Source organism: Pristis pectinata, chromosome 35 (genome assembly GCF_009764475.1).
Source record: "Pristis pectinata isolate sPriPec2 chromosome 35, sPriPec2.1.pri, whole genome shotgun sequence".
Taxonomy (NCBI): domain Eukaryota; kingdom Metazoa; phylum Chordata; class Chondrichthyes; order Rhinopristiformes; family Pristidae; genus Pristis; species Pristis pectinata.
The window spans coordinates 10,470,823-10,488,369 of record NC_067439.1 but is presented as its reverse complement, the minus strand read 5'-3'; the positions used below and the strand labels follow the sequence as shown (position 1 = coordinate 10,488,369).

At 43.9% G+C, this 17,547-nt stretch overlaps 1 protein-coding gene across 5 annotated transcripts in view; it reads left to right on the top strand.

The window, feature by feature from the left end:
• Positions 1-17,547, top strand: part of LOC127586364 (RAC-beta serine/threonine-protein kinase) — a 77,047-nt gene that overhangs the window by 47,482 nt on the left and 12,018 nt on the right. For all 5 annotated transcript variants that reach the window (XM_052044265.1, XM_052044268.1, XM_052044267.1 and 2 more), the window contains 7 exons: positions 902-1,070; positions 2,946-3,074; positions 6,470-6,581; positions 9,095-9,248; positions 10,514-10,645; positions 11,827-11,892; positions 15,433-15,501. In XM_052044265.1, the coding sequence (XP_051900225.1) occupies positions 1,025-1,070; positions 2,946-3,074; positions 6,470-6,581; positions 9,095-9,248; positions 10,514-10,645; positions 11,827-11,892; positions 15,433-15,501 (708 nt within the window). In that variant the 5' untranslated portion in view covers positions 902-1,024. The remainder of the gene's footprint in view (positions 1-901; positions 1,071-2,945; positions 3,075-6,469; positions 6,582-9,094; positions 9,249-10,513; positions 10,646-11,826; positions 11,893-15,432; positions 15,502-17,547) is intronic.

Genomic DNA, 17,547 nt, shown 5'->3' with positions numbered 1-17,547 from the left:
ATGTTGTAGGAAATGCTGTAGGAAATGCAACAGCCAGTTTGGGCACAGGATACTCCCACAAGTGATGACTAGATCATCTGTTTTTGTACGGCAGCATCTATGGAGAGAAATGGACTGTCAATGTTTTGGGTCGAGACCCTTCATCTGGACTTCATCCTGATATGACTTGCTTAGTTCCTCCGGTATTTTGTGTGTTGCTCCAGATTCCAGCATCTGCACTCTCGTGCCTCCAATCTGTTTCCCTATGTTTAAGGGACAAATGTTGGCTGGGTCATTAGGGACAGATCACTCCCTTTTTCGAGAAAGTCTTAGAATCTCTCCCTTTCAATTGGAATAGCAGGCAGACTTTCACTTCAGTGTCTTGTCTAAAAGAGCTTGCCTCAGTGTTGACCTGGGATGTTGGCCTTAATTTTCATGCCGAGTTCACTGACTAGGGCAAATCACTGAACCAAGGATAAGTTCTCTTAGTTGCTTATAGTTAAATTTCTGTACAGTTTTGTTTTTGCTTAAGTTGGCATGGATTTGGACATGAGACTAATGTAATCTGAGTTGGCGGATGTTTGGTTACCATTTCGGCATAGAATAGGGTGGGTTTGATGGGCCATGAGTATTTCCCTGTGCACTTCCCATATCTTGAGTTTGTCTGCAAGTTGAGATTGAAATGCAGTCAACTAAGCAGAGCTTGGCAAGAGCAACTTGTGGGAATGTTCATTTTATCCATTCCCATATTTCCCATCATTCTGTCACTGATGATAAGCTCCCTGTTTGTTCTAAGTAAATGTAATATATTGAAGGTGCGTCTCCTGCACCAGATTTGTATATTCCACCTTTTTGTGGGTTGGGTGCTTTATCTCGTACTGCATATTGAGCACTGACTCTTTGCATTTCTTTATTGTCATAGATTCTGTGCAGTGTTTGGGAACAGGGACAAGTTGCTGAGGATCCTGTCGTTGGGGTTAGGCAGGTGCCTCCCCTGCACCTTTAACTGAATCTGTGGTTTACCTTGGAATATTTTGGTACCAATATGAATGAAGTGTCAGTTGTGAAGGAGGGTTGGCTTCATAAACGTGGTGAGTATAAAAGCAAGCTTAAACTTTTAAAGAAATTGAAAATGGTTATCTGCCCTTCAAACTATTAACTTGCACTGCTGAGAAGATTAATGAGGGTAAGCAGGCACCTCCAAGTCCTGCACCATTTTGATTTGAAATGCATTTCATATTTTAATGTTTTGGGTTATTCAGCCAATTGAGTCAATGCCAGCCTTCAGAGCAATCCCATCAACTTCATTTCCTCACTTATTTCTCAAAGTCGAGTTTATTCTCATATGTACAAGTATGCACAGGTGCAATGAAAAAAACTTGCAGCAGCATCACAGGCATGTCCATCATATAAGCAGCATTCACAAGAAACAAGTTGTACACTTTTGCAAGAAAACACAATTTGCACTAAAGTGGACTTTGTTCTAAGTGATTAAAGTGGTCATAGTGTTGCTAAACTCTAGTGATTTAGGGTTGTGCTGGTTGGTTCAAGAACCGAATGGTTGAAGGGAAGTAGCTGTTCCTGAACCTGGTGGTGTGAGACTTCAGGCTTCTGTACCTCCTGCCTGATGGTAGCTGTGAGACGATGGCATGGCTTGGATGGCGGGGATCTTTTGGATGTTGCTGCCTTGAGGCAGTACCTCCTGTAGATACTACTGATGTTGGGGAGGGATGTGCCCATGATGTATTGGGCTGAGTCCCCTACTCTGTACCCTATCATGCATGTTAATTTCTGGTTCTCCTGCCACCCACCTAATATTAGGGGCAATTTACAGGGCCAATGAGCTGACCCATTGGGATGTGGGAGGAAACCAGGGCACCTGATGGAGACTCGGTGATGAGCAGTACTTGCAAACTCCACACAGAACCAGAGGTCACTTTTGAACCAATGTCCCATTTTGCTTGGGTCCTGATGAAAATGTTGGAAAAAGCTACATTGCCTCCTGTCACGTGCTGCAACTCTGTTACGTTTGTTGAAAAGTGTTTCCCAGTACCCATGCCCCCCACGTAGAGTTGAACAGCTTCATTCACATCGCTGTATCCCTTTGGCATTTGACTGAGGCTGCTCCAAGCCAGATCCTCCTCTGGTGTCACCTTAATCTATTTAGATCTGTTTGGTTCTGTATTTCTTTAAGATGGATACCCAGCATGTGCTGCTATATTCTAACTATAACCCAGCCCAATGATTTGAGTTTAATACTGAGATGCCATGTGCTTTTTAAACAGCTATTATCTGTCATTTCACTTCTAAGACATTTTGTGCTGCTGTAATCGAGCACCTTACTAATCTTTAAGGACTCAGGCATCCCTGTTTACACTGCCCTATCGCTGGCAGCTGTGCCCTCAACTTCCTAGGCTACAAGCTCAGAATTCTGCTTGTACCCCTCTCCCCTTCTAACTGATGAGGCAGTGCATGCAGCCAACCTGTCCTAATGTCTTGCATAATAAAAATGTACTATGGGTGCTGTATAAAGAGACATTGTGTTCTCTAAGTGCCATTCCAGTCAGTATTGTCATTCACTGACTCATTAACTGCCCTCTTGAGAGAAGGAAGTGTCTTGCTATTCATCAACTGAGTTCATCCCTATTTTTAAAAAAAAAGTGTTCATTCCCATAACAGTTTAAGTTGTGCTGCCAAATGAATCTCTATCCATTGTACTATTCCCGGGCAATGGACAGGGTTGTTGGGAGCATTTATCTGAAAGTCATTTGCTCAAGTGAATGTTAAACCCTGTTTCATAGGCAGGGGTTGGTGCTTGTCTGTGTCCAACACTTGTTTTGATCCAGGCGAAGGTGACGTGAAGTGGAGTTAATGTGCCATTACCCCTGGGGACACGTTTGTGTGGAAAGTTGACCCTGAGGAATGAATGCTGTCCTGACCTTGCCTCCGCTCATTGCTGTTTGCAGGTGAATATATTAAAACATGGAGGCCCAGGTATTTCCTGTTGAAATCAGATGGTTCTTTTATTGGCTACAAGGAGAAGCCCGAGAGCCCAGATCATGGTCTACCACCTCTAAACAACTTCTCTGTAGCAGGTAAGTCCTTAAAGTGATTTCATTCTGGTGTCTGCTTACAGCTTGCACTGTTCCTGACTCAAGTACCACTGCAAGTCTACCAGCATATCTATTGGGGTGTTTTAAATTTGCATCTTTGGCCTGTAGCCTCAGCTGGTCAGCACTTCATGGGTACACCTTGTCTTCCAGAGCTACCCTAGGATGAAGTGGGTTAGGTTATATCAGCAGCTTCCTGAACCAATGTGCTGTTTGGTCATGGCTTTCTGTGTGATGGATTCTGGCCATTTCTTAGCTGGGCAGAGGGGAGGCATGCTGTTTGGTGTGCAATCTTGCCTGTACATTGCCTGAATAAAGATGTGAGTAAGATTCCATGTGAATCCCAGGGACACTTGCAAATTGCATCCAAATTTGGCTCATGGATGCAGGCAATGGTTGACAGAAGTTTGTGGCTGGATTGTTACCAGTGGGGCTCCACAAGATTTGTCTTGTTTATGTATTGTTTGACTTGAAAGTAGGTGGGTATACTATAGGTCATTAGCGATGCAAACTTGGGCGTGTTGACAGGCAGAACACTTTAGTATGCAGGTGGAAACTGGTCTGGTGCAGAAGTGATGAGTGGAATTTAATCCAAAATTTGTGAGAATGTATTTGGGGAGCTGCAATGGGGAAGGAATAAGCAATAAATGAGAGAATATTGAATAGTATGAAGGAACCAAGAAAACTTACTATTAAAATAGCAGGATAGATTGATAAGGTGGTTTAAACATTCATAAAAGGTTTTCTTTTATTAGTTGGGGCATAGACTTATAAGAGCAAGGAGGTAGTGCTAGAACTGCGTACAACACTAACCTATAGCAAACATGTTTGCACGGGGTGGGTGTAGAGGACATTTGAGGATGTTGCTGGGAGTAGGAAACTATAGCTATGAGGAAACATTGGATAAGCTTGGGTTGACTTCAATGCAGTAGGGGAGCTGAGGGGAAACTTAGTGTATAAAGGACCTGTATGGAGTAAATTGGTCCATTTTTTACTTTTAACAAAAGAATTGAGATTGGGGACATTAAATTAGTTGTTAGGAGAGGAGATGAACAAGTCTTCTCACTAAGAGTGTGGGTCTGGAACTCCCAAAGTGGTGATAGGTAGAATCCCTCAAAACTGTGACCTGTAGTATTAGGAACTCTGCAGATAGATGGAAAGGTTGGGTAGCTGTTTCCACTGGTACAAATGCGGTTTGAATGGCATTAAATTTATTCAAGAATTGGATTTGGAGGGATGATAACTGCAGGGCTGTAGGGACACTGGGGCATAGCTCTTTGGCGTTACAGAACACGTGCCTCTCTTGTGCTGTGTGAGCCTACCCTAAGTAAGTGAAGGGACTGATCCTGTGGCTATATCTTGGTCACTGAAGTTGAGGTGCGTGTGAAAGATGACGCATGCTGTTCTAAGGCACTGAATACTAAAGTATGAAGGTGATTTATTAAATTGCTTGAGAGCATTGCATTCAGTTTGGGAACTTCATTGTAGAAAAATTAGTCCCTTGGGATTGAGGATGATTTGCTTCCAACTGATTCCTTGGGCTCATGATCCACCTCTGGACCCAATGTGGGATCTGCACTTTTCCACAGTTGGGGCAGATACCCGTAATTAAACTAATGGAATATATACTGTATCCACTCATTAATGAATGCCTTGAAACATTTTGTAATTACTAGCTTGAAAAATGCTTTAAAAATGTACAGGATTAAAGTCAGACTTCTGTAAGTAAGGTCATTTGTAACCTGGGGCACCTCCGAAATCCCAAATATACAAGGAATTCAGGAGGAAGTATTTTCCCTAGAAATTGAGATTGGGAATTAAAAGCAAAACCACTGGAGACGCTTAGCAGGTTGGGCAGCATCTGTAGAGGAGGTGATGCTCCAGACCAGAATCTTTTACCAGTCGGAAAAGTGAGAAAATGAGTAAGTTTCAGAGGACTGGAGGGAACAAAGCAATGTGTTGGGGTGGAGATCAAGGGAATCCAGATGACACCAATACTGTTGGTGCCTCCAAGAGCAGTGAATGCTTGGTTAATCAGTCTGGAGGAGGTTTAAGTAGGAGATGAATGAAGGCAAGAGAAATCAATGCTGGAGCTGAGATGTAGGAAACGGCAGTTGCTAGAAATCAAATGAGAGGAGAATACTGAAAATAGCAGTTTAATTGTCATCTGTGGAGAGAATGTTACAGGTTAATGACCTTTCAGTAGAACTGGTCAGTCCTTATACATAGAATATTACAGCACCATACAGGCCCTTCGGCCCACAATGTGCCGACATTTTATCCTGCTCTAAGATCTATCTAACCCTTCCCTCCCACATAGCCCCCACCCCCCATTTCTCTATCATTCATGTGTTTATCTAAATCTCTCAAATGTCCCTAACATATCTGCCCCCACAACCTCTGCTGGCAGTGCGTTCCACACACCCACCACTCTCTACATAAAAAAAACCCCTGACAATCCCGCTTGTACCTTCCTCCAATCACCTTAAAATTATGTCCCCCTCATTTTGGCCATTGTCGCCAGGAAAAGGCCAGTTATCCAAAGAAAACAAATGCAATTTGTGTGACTGCTTTGCAGAACTTCTGTTCAGTCCACTAGGATGTTTCTAGTTGCTGGTCACTCTCTAGTTGTCTATTGCATCCCCACCTACCCAGGTCTATCTTTGGTCTCCTACACTGTTCCAACAAATCTCTATGCAAGTTGAAGAAACAGTACATCTGTCTAGGTACATTGCAGCCCTCAGGACTGGCAATTGGACATGATTGTTTCCTGTTTGTCAGAAATGGCCATCACCTGTAATGTTAACTTAGTTTTCTCTCCATGAAAGCTACCTGGCCTGCTGTTTTTTTCCAACGTCTCCTGTGTTCTGCATCTCGCAGTTCTAGCATTTAATTTTTCCTTGTTCGTCGTCCTCTCTTTCTACCGCTTCTAAATTGGTCATGATTGACAAGCATTCACCAGCCTCCTAGAAGGCACTAAATGTATTGGTATGATCTTGGATCCCCACCCCATCAGTCTCTCCATCTCCTTCCTCCCTCTTCCACAACTTAAAATATACCCAATTTCTCAGCCCCCTCACCTTCTTAATTCTCCAGTTCTGATGGAAAGTTGCTGATATGAAACATTAACTGTTTCTTTCTCCATAGATGCTGCCTGATCCAAGTATCACCAGTTTTTTTTCTACTTTGATTTTTTTTTAGAAATGTTTGTTTTTAAGGTGGAGATTCTGGAGGCAAGTGGTCAGGGCTGCTTATAAAGTGAAACAGGGTAACGAAAGAGTAGGAGGAGTTGATGGGAATAGGAGATTGGAGAATGAACATGGGAGGTGTTGGTGCTCTAAATACCACGGGTCTATAACTCATTTCTCTGCTCTGACCAGAATGCCAGCTAATGAAGACTGAGAGGCCACGGCCCAACACATTTATTATTCGGTGCTTGCAATGGACGACAGTGATCGAGAGGACTTTTCACGTTGATACACCGGATGAACGGTGAGCATGGGGTGGAGGTGTACGGCCAAGGACTTTAACATTACTGTCATTTATAGGAATGTAGATCACTTACCCCCACCCACCCCCAACCCTGACCCCTTGGCATTTCCCTCTTATGGTGGAGTCTTGGTGGCACATGAGGGGATGGTGTTGTCTTGCATGGGCTGGCCCCCCCATTTTGTTTAGTGTTTTGTGTGTGAGCTGACACTGTCTTGTCACTGCAAGGGTTAGGGTGCAGCATGGATATGTGGTGTGCAGGGAGGTGGGTTGCGGTTTATCGCTCTCGCTTGTAGGCTTTGCTGTTGACACATTCTGTATGCCATTCCAGTGAGTCGGTCTTAACCAAGCAGCTGATTCTATTGGATGATGTAGCATGCTGTGGAATTTCTGTAGACCAAAGAAGCAGTCTGGATCCCAGAGCAGTGAATGATATCCTTGCAAAAGTTAAACTGATTCCAGAACACTAATCTGGTTTGTTTTCCTCATTTTATAGCTTTAACATTTTCAGTTCTGGAAATTGTTGAAGTTGAGGGTAAATTTTCTGATACCTTGATTGGGGTGGTGTTTTCAGTATACATGCCTGCAGTTGTACAGACCCTAACCTGGGTGACCAATTAATCTAACTGAAGCACAGTTTGTCCCTTGATCAATGGGTTCGCATGGCATGATGACCTCAAATGGCTCCCTCCCCCACCCCATCCACCTGCCTCGTTTACACAATGGTCTGTGGCTCTTACATGAGGTGCCTCAACCCACAGAACTGGAGTGCAAATGTCACCGTCAATCTCACGGGAAGCAGGACCCCATGGTGTGTAGCTAAATTCCAGATTCAGTGTGAATTTATCTGCAAGTTCTTATTTGCAACCAGGGCACAAGGGGATCAGTCTTCCATAGGACCTGTGCACAGTTCACCTCGAGGCCATTCAGCCCCTCAAGCCTGTTCTGCATTTCTGGGGGTCGTGGCTGGTCTGTGTCCATCTACACGTATTCCTTGCTGTCTTCACCCAGCATATCTTTTTCTTTTACAATATTTTTATTGATTCCACATAGAAAATAGAGTATGTGAATCAGAAAAAAGATAAAATGCTAGAAAATGTGTTAAATCATACTTGAAATCACAATACCCCATATTGATAAATGAAAATGATTAATAACAATTAAATTGGAATAATTTTATTATTAAAAAAATCTAAACCCACTACCAGGACCGAAGCTGCTTGGTTTTAAAAAAGGACAAAGAAAAACCCTTAACATACAAAATTATTAGCCAATATTTGTACTTTAACCACTAAATCAAAGGTTTTGAAAATAGTTCAAAAAAGATCCCCACAATGTTTGAAAGTCTAAGTTAGTTTCAGAAATTGAACAGTGGATCTTCTCTAAATTTGGGTATGATATAACATCCTGTAACCATTGAGTATCTTTTTAGTCAACCCCAAACAGTTTTGTGGGAGAGTTCCAAATTTTTACCACATTGTGTTTTAAAGACTTGTGTACACCTAGCTGTACAATCACAAGGGAGCCAGTAGATTAAAAATGTAGAGATTTTTAATTTGATTTACAATTTTTACTTGGTTTTACATAGGTCTTTATTCACCTGGATCCTCTCTCTGTACCTCTGAGCAGCCCCTTTAAAGGTGCTTCCACACTACCAATTAAAGGGGAGTATTTGTCCCTTGTCAATTTCAATTAGAAATGCAAATTCAGTGGCTGGTTGGGTTCATTCTGTATGCATTCTCCAATCTCCTATTCCCATCAACTCCTCCTACTCTTTTGTTACCCTGTTTCACTTTATAAGCAGCCCTGACCACTTGCCTCCAGAATCTCCACCTTAAAAACAAACATTTCTAAAAAAAATCAAAGTAGAAAAAAAAACTGGTGATACTTGGATCAGGCAGCATCTATGGAGAAAGAAACAGTTAATGTTTCATATCAGCAACTTTCCATCAGAACTGGAGAATTGAGAAGGTGAGGGGGCTGAGAAATTGGGTATATTTTAAGTTGTGGAAGAGGGAGGAAGGAGATGGAGAGACTGATGGGGTGGGGATCCAAGATCATACCAATACATTTAGTGCCTTCTAGGAGGCTGGTGAATGCTTGTCAATCATGACCAATTTAGAAGCGGTAGAAAGAGAGGACGATGAACAAGGAAAAATTAAATGCTAGAACTGCGAGATGCAGAACACAGGAGACGTTGGAAAAAAAACAGCAGGCCAGGTAGCTTTCATGGAGAGAAAACTAAGTTAACATTACAGGTGATGGCCATTTCTGACGAACAGGAAACAATCATGTCCAATTGCCAGTCCTGAGGGCTGCAATGTACCTAGACAGATGTACTGTTTCTTCAACTTGCATAGAGATTTGTTGGAACAGTGTAGGAGACCAAAGATAGACCTGGGTAGGTGGGGATGCAATAGACAACTAGAGAGTGACCAGCAACTAGAAACATGAATGAGTGAAGGCTTCATGTGCCTGCTGGCAGTACTCACTGACTTTGCTCCCCTTTTCTCCAGTGAGGAGTGGACGAGGGCCATTCAGACCGTTGCCAACAGCTTAAAACACCAGGAACCAGGAGATGATGCTATGGACGTCAAATGTGGCTCGCCCAGCGACAGCTCGGGAATGGAAGACATGGAAGTGTCAATGTTCAAGTCGAGGAATAAAGTGGTTAGTGTGGATTCAACTGTCTTAAGTATGTTCATGATGGAATGAAGCTGTCTTGTGTTTTCTCTACACTGCAGAGCTAAGGGCACATTCATGGGGAGTCCAATGCCAACATAGTACACACAGGGTCCTAGCAGCCCTTCTAGGTGAGGCTGTCTTTCACATGCATACTCCTCGGCCTCGTATCCAGTGCTCCCGTTGTGGCCTCCTCTACATTGGTAAGACCGGACACAAACTGGATGACTGCTTCGTTGAGCACCTTTGCTGCATCTGGCATGGCTGTCTAGGTCTCCTGGTTGCCAGCCATTTTAGTTCTCCTGCCCATTCCCACACTGAAATGCCTGTCTTTGGCCTCCTCCACTGCCAAGTTGAGGCCAAACGCAAACTAGAGGTATAGCTTCTCGTATTCTGCCTGGGTAGACTACAACCTGATGGTGTGAGCATTGAATTCTCCCACTTGTAACCGCTCTGCCCTCTGTCCCCTTTCTCTCTCCTCCTGATCCACCTGGCCCCCATCACCCACAAACTCCTCCCACAGTTTCCCCTCCCCACTACTCCCCTCCTCCCTCCCTTTATTCCATGCTCCACCTTCCTCTCCTATCAGATTTCATCAGACTTTTGTCACTTCCACCTATCACCTCCCAGCTTCTGATGCCATTGCCGCTCCCCCTCCCGCCGCTCCCCCTCCCGCCGCTCCCCCTCCCAATCTGTGTATCAAACCCCCTCACCTGGATCCATCTATCACCCGCTGGCTCTTGCTCCACCCCTTCCCTCCACCTTTTGTATACTGGCTATCTCCCCTCTGCCTTCCAGTCCAGATGATGGCTCTTGACCCAAAATGTCGACTGTCCTCTTCCCTCCATAGATGCTGCCTGACCTACTGAGTTCCTCTATTGTTTAGTATGTTGCCCAATATGGTGCAGGTCAACATCTGCATCGTTTTTGTATTTCCAAGGAAAGTTTTTTTTCTGCATGTACCTTGTAAAGTTGCTGCTCATGGGAGGGTTCAAAGATGGACCAGGGCTGAATTGAACAATGCTCCTCAGGAGTGTCTGCCTCGCCCCCATCTATGCACAGCACACAACCTTGTGGCCCGTTGCTTGGTGCACGTATTCAGTTTTCACTGAAGAAAGTGAAAGGAAGGTGTGATTCCATTTACTAGACCAAGTGTAACAACAACATTTGACCTGTAGTTCAGGCCCCTTTTGTTTCATCCAGTCTGGTACTGTGGACTTCTGACACTGAATGCTGTGCTCTTCTGATTCCAGACAATGAATGATTTTGACTACTTAAAGTTGCTGGGGAAGGGCACCTTTGGCAAAGTTATTCTGGTTAAAGAAAAGGCCACGGGGCGTTATTATGCCATGAAGATTCTACGGAAAGAAGTAATTATTGCTAAAGTAAGTATTCATTTCCTTTTGAGATGCATTTAGTGAAGAAAGCTTTGGAAGGGGTGGATTCCATCACTGTCTCTCGGTTGCCATCTCCATGACACAGTACACTTGTGTTCATAGCCTGGGACTTAAACCTACTGCATTCCCTACTCCTTCCCTCTCCTATCATTGCCTCCACCCATTCCCCTAACGCCACTTGGATCTATTTATAAGTGGTCCCATCATGTGTCCTGGCTTTCAGCTGCCCCTCCTCCACACTCCCACTAGTCACCAAGTCTATCCTTGTGCTGCCCTGATTTGATTGGCAAATGGGTTCAGGGTTATGGGGAGAATGGGGTTGAAAAATATCAGCAATGATTGAATGTTAGAGCAGACTCGATGGGCCAAATAGCCTCGTTCTGCTGTATCTTATGGTCTTTGTCACGGTCCATTGGAATGGAACAAGGCTCCTGAATATCCTGTTAGCTGGTTCTTGACAGTCGAGCTGTCTTTCGTTGTGTTTGAAGTTTTTATAACTTGAGTGTAAGCTTGTGCCATTTAAAGTTGGTCATATAAAACAGCGTGGAAACAGGCCCTTGGCATACTGAGTCCACACTGACCATCCATTTTACACTAATCCTACCCTATGCTGTTTTATTCTCCCATTGCCATCGATTTACCCCCTTCCCTCAAGATTCTACCACTCATCCACACAATAGGAGTGATTTAGTGGGAAATTAACCTACTAACCCACACATTGAGAATGTGTGAGGAAACCCACACAGGGAGAACATGCAAACTCCACACACAGTGCCCAAGGTCAGAATTGAACCCAGGTCACTGGAGCTGCGAGGCAGTTGCTCAACTAGCTGTGCCGCAGTGCTGCCCCACATTTAGCCTTTTGTGTCAGTGTCGACTCACTGAAAAAAAAACTAACCAGTTAGTCCTCCACCCTGCAGATATTTCCCTTTTAAACCATTTTGACCAATATCCTTTCAAGAATGACCATTGAATCCACTGGGTCCTGACTTCCTGAGGATAATGGTATTACTGACAATCTGTACCCTTGATGTCCCGAAGTCTTCCCCCAGAGTAATCATTGCCCCAGGGAATATCAGTGCCTGTTGAATCCATGCCCTGGGGGTGTGGCTGTTTAATGGGGGGAAAATGAAAACTACCTGAACACTAATACTTTCTCCCACCTGCAGGATGAAGTCGCCCACACTGTTACAGAGAGCAGAGTCTTACAGAACACAAGACATCCCTTTTTAACAGTAAGTGCAGTAGTATACACTGGATTCTCTTGGATAACGCCCTGTACTTTGTGGCTTCTGTTTACATGAAAATATGTTTGCCGCAGGACAGCAGTATTTACAGTTAAAGCATCAATGTGATGGGATATTTAAGCTTGTTCTGGCCAATTCAGTCCATCAATATTTATTCATTCTGTGCTGGTAAAAAGGCTTGTCACCTGCCCCAGAGACTTGGTGAAATGAGTGATTTCCTTTGTTAAGCACTCTCCCCAGGGTTGCTCCCCTTCCCTCAATTCGAGCTCAATTGGTTGGTGGTTGATCTGAGAAGGAGACTAGTGTTTCTGTGCTGTTCTGCTGTGTTTAAATGCCTGTGGCACTTGTAAATCGGCAGGCTGTGGGCTTGAGACCACAAAGGAGCGCAAAATCCAAATGGGTATTCCTGCTGGCTGCACTGAGGGAAGTGATGTCTTTTTGGACAAGGAGTTAAACTTAACCTCTGTCTGCTGCAGGGGGATATGGTGGATGCTTTACACTTCAAAAGAACTATTGTCCTGGTCAATATTATCTCTCAGCAATCCCATAATAAAAAAGCTGATCTGGTAATTTAACACTTTTGGAATCTTGCTGCGCACAAATTGGGTTCCATTTTGCAACAGTGTAAACATGGCCCGTGGGGAAAGTTCTTAGTTTGCCGTGGATACAGACGACTTTGCTGTCTCGGCCTGCTCCACACAGTTGGTTTTCTTGGGATATACAGAAGCCCTGACCTGACACTGCTTTCCTGATTGCAATGCCATGTGTGAGGCTGCTCAGGTTGTTTAAACTGCGTCAAACAAAATTGCAGTTCTCCCAAACATGGCATTAAGTTACATGTAATGTGAATCAAATATTACCTCAGTTTTGCTGCTTACGCAGGTGGCCTCCCACAGTTGGGGGGGTGGGGGGGGAGAGGTGTCTCTGAGAATTGTAGGCTGCCTGATGACACTGGGGTGGGGGAAGGTTGTGAGCCTAATATTTAGCATTGCTTAGAATTAATAGTGCAGAAAAATCCATTCAACCCAGCTGGCCTGTACAGGGTTTGTACCCTGCTCAAGTCTGTTCCCCACTGTAATTGCCTTTCCTAAACTCCCATCCCTCTATTTCCTGCTCTTTCGTGTGTGCATCTAGCTGGTGTATGCCTGAAGCTATGCCTTGTATGCATCAGTACAGATGACCTCTGCCAACTATGTAGCAAGGAATTTCACCATGACTGAAATCTTCCTAAATTCATTACTTGAACTATTACTGGCTATTTTGTATTGTCTTTTTGTTCTGGGCTCTTCTACATTTCTACCCTGTCAAGCATTTCATTTTTAAGCCTCAAGTCTTCACTTTGGGGATCTTTTCCCTGGAAAAGAGTCCCAGACTGCTCGGTCTTTCATGATAACTGCACCCTGCAAGTTCACGTAATGTCTTTGCACAGTTTTTTTTTCTTTCCTACAGTTGCAATGTTTTAATAACCTTTATCCAGTGCAGAGATGTGTGGTACTTAACAAAAGTTCTGCATTCTAGAGACTAGACTGATGCTGGAATCTGCAGTAAAAAAAACGAGTTGTTGGAGGAACTCAGCAGGTCTGGCAGTATCTGTGGAGAGAAATGGAGCAGGCAATGTTTTGGGTCGAGACCCTTCATCTGGATCAACCCAAAATATTGCCTGTCCTTGGCTGCCTGACCTGCTGAGTTCCTCCAGCAGTTTGTTTTTTTTTGTTCTGTATTTTAGCATTGCCTAGCATTCTCATCCTACCGTGAAATTTTAAAGGAATCTAAATTCTCAGCTCTTTACACCCTTATCAACTTTGATAACTGCCTTTGGTGAATCATTTGTGTTCCTGGGTTTCTTCCTTTTACCCTGTTGTTTCTTGCCTTCCAAGGTGAGTGCTTACTCTTTGTACCAAAATGAATCATCTTGCACTTATTTAAAAGTTTATTTACCCACTGCACAATCTTCTGTTCCAGTCAGGTCTTCCAAAATATTGGCTAAAGTTCCCCATCTGATGTCCTCAAATGTTGACATTGTTTGAGAGTTCTAAAATCCAGTGATCATTTCTCAACACTGACAAATGGTCAAATAATTCAATGTCATGACTGGCTCATACTGGTCTTTGAGCTATGTGATTCATCCCACTTCCCTGCTCTTTCCCCGTAGCTCTGCAATTCTAGTATTTATCCAGCTTCCTTCTGAAAATTGCTGTTGAATCTACTTCCACTGCCCTTTTGGGAGCATGTACCAGGTCATAACTCCTGCATTTAAAAAAAAAATTCTCCCCCTTCTGATTCTCTGCCAATTATCTCAAATCCTGAGTGCTGGTCATGACCCTGATTTGGAATTATTCTCATTTATTCCTTAATACAGGTGCTCAAAATTTTAACTCGTTCAAGAGAACAGACTCTCTTCCAATCCGTTCACAAAATTGAAGTCTCATTTCTCAGGCCACACTGATAAGTCTCCTCTACATTCCATTCCAAAGGTTTGACATTTTAAATTAGCACCCAGAATTGGATAGCATACTCCAGCAGCTACTGGCAGTAACTTATAAAGGTCGCGTAATTTCTGCACCTTGCACTCCATTCCACTGGTGATGGAGCAACTTAATTCGCAGCCTTGTTAAAATTATGCCCTTTAATTCCTAGCACTACTTTCAGAATGCATCATTTTGTACTTAGCAAAATAACCTTAAAGCAGCTTTGCATCTGCCCATGTCCCCTTGATCAGTATCTGTTCTCCATTGTTGCATTTCCGGGTTCTGTACTGGCTGCGTGCCATGGAACTGACAGACCCAGGTGTACCCAAAGGCAGCAGTCTACTCACTGAGCTATGACGCCACCACTGTATAACCCATTCTAAACCAAATGATCAAGCAACTGCTTTCTATCTCAGCCAATATCAGTTCCCATTTTATCTCTCTCCTCCCTTTTTACAGTCCTCCCTGATCTCTATGCAGTAGGAGGCAAGGTGTAAATGAGGTGGCATTACTAGATGTAACTCCAGGAATCCAGACTTGTGTGCTTTGCTTTTGTCCACTACACCGTGGTACCTCTCTTCAGCCAACCGCCACCCCAAAAAACCAGACCCCACCTCCCAATTCATGTTCTGTTTCTCTTCAGTTCATTAGAATTTTATTACTGATTATGGTGCACCTAGTGGAGCTGCTGCCTCACTGCTCTAGCAACCTGGGTTCGATCCTGACCTCCAGTGCTGTCTGTGTGCAGCTTCCACATTCTCCCTTTGACCACTTCGGTTTCCTCCCACATCCTAAAGTCGTGTGAGTTGATGTTAATTGCCTGCTGTAAATTACGCGCAGTGTGTTGGTGAGTGGCAGAATCTGGGGGAGTTGATAGGAATGTGGGGAGAATAAAATGGGATTTGTGTAGGTTAATCTAAACAGGTGCCTGATTGTCGGCACTCATTTACACTAATCCTATACTAACCCCTTTTACTGAAGAGCCAGCTTCCATGCTTTATGACTCTGATACCAGTCCCCAGCTGTATTTTAATATTGAACAATTCCTCTTCTCCCACAGACGCTCAAATATGCATTTCAGACTAGCGACCGGTTATGTTTTGTCATGGAGTATGCAAACGGTGGAGAGGTATGTGTTTTGTCTTTATTCCACCTTCAGTTGGGCTGGTGTCAGACCAGGGTTCTTGGCTAACGCTGCTCTGTGGGGTTAACTTGTTCTAGTCTAGGAAATCTGGCTCAGTTCTAGCTTGAGACAGGCTGTAGCACGAACCCACCCCATTCCTTTAATCCCTCACCACAGGTTTTTTGATAGGTCCTGCATGCTCAGGGTGGACCAGAAGGTTAGATCCCACGAGATCCAGCGTAAGCTAACCAGTTGGGTACAAAATTGACTTGGTGGAAGGTATTGGAGGATTGTTTATCAGATTGGAGGCCTGCGGTCAGTGATGCACCTCAGGGATGATTTGGATGGGAATGTGGGCCTGTTGAGTAAGTTTGCAGATGACATGAAAATTGGTGGTGTGGTGGACAGTGAAAAATGTTATTTAAGGTGACAGCAGGATCTGGATCAACTGGGGAAGTGGGCACACAATGGTAGGTGGCGTTTAACTTGGACAAGTGCAAAGTGATACATTTTGGGAAGTTAAGCCAGGGCAGGACATGCAGTGACCTGCACGTGCAGGATCCCAGGGGGTACTGTAGAACAGAACTAGGGGTTCAGGGATATAGTTCCCTGATGGTGGTGACACAGGTAGACAAGGTGGTGAAGAAGGCATATGCTACACTTGCCCTCGTCAGACAGGGCATTGAGTACAAGAGTTGGTACATCACATTACAGCTGTGCAATTTATTAGTGAGACTGCACCTGGAATATCGTGTGCAGTTCTGGTCACTATACCATGGGATGTAATTGAGCTAGATAAGGTGCGCAAATGGTTTGAGGGCTTAAGTTCTAAGGAAGACACTAGATAGGCTGAGACTGTTTTCCCTGGAGCAAAGGAGGCTGAGGGGTGACCTTAGAGGTTTATAAAATCATGAGGGGTATAGATAAGGTGGATGTTCTTTCCCAGGTAGGACAGTTTAAAACTAGAAGGCATAAGGTGGCGTGGGGATGATTTAAGATGGCCTGAAGGGCATATATTTTTGCCAATATAGGGTAGTGGGTATATGGAATGAGCTGCCAGAGGTGGTAGTAAAGGTGGGTACAATTACAATGTTTAAAAGACATTGGACAAGTACGTGGGTAGGAAAGGTTCAGAGGGACATGGACCAAATGCAGGCAAATGGGAGTAGCTCAAGAAGGCATGTTGGTTGGCATGGACGACTTGGCGGAGGGGTCTGTTTCTGCTGTATCTCTCTGACCTTGGTTCAGTGGACATAAAGCTGATTTAGCAAACAAAATATGGTTGTGATGGTGCATTGTGATAAATCTGGTGCTCTCCACCCTGGAATTTAATGGTTATTAAATCTGGGCCAGGATGGTTTGCTTAATATCACAAGTTCTCCTCCTGACAAATTGAAATGCATGTCTTTTCCATCTTTCTGCCAATGACATTGAGAAAAATAAGTAGTCTGGTTGAATTGGCTATGGTTGGGTTTTAATTTTCTGATACATTTTTAAAAAAAAAGCAATAGATATTGGTACTGTACCTTGAGAGAAGGATGTTGGCTTTGGAGTGGGTACAACTGATTCATCAGAATGATACTGAGGCAAAAAGTGATAAATTGACAGGTTGAATATATTTAGTCTGAGTTCCTTTTGTACAGAAGATCAAAGGTGATCTAATTGTTTACTGTAAATTGGTAGAGGATAGAGGGGAACTATATCTAATGGTGGTGGAGTCAGAATACTTTAAAATTTGAGCCAGGCTATGCTGAGATGATATTAGGACCCACTTCATGGAAGGGATGCTGGAAAGTGGGGCTGTTCTTATTCTCCCCCACGCCCCTTTTAAAATAAACCTGAGACTTGGTCAATGGAAAATTCAAAACTCTGATTGCTAGTGTATTCAGTCTTTAACAGTAGGCGTGGTAGTGCAGCGGTTAGCGTAATGCTATTACACTGCCAGTAACCTGGGTTCAATTCTGGCTGCTGTCTGTAAGGAGTTTGTATGTTCTCCCCGTGGCTGCATGGGTTTCCTCCGGGTGCTCCGGTTTCCTCCCACATTCCAAAAGA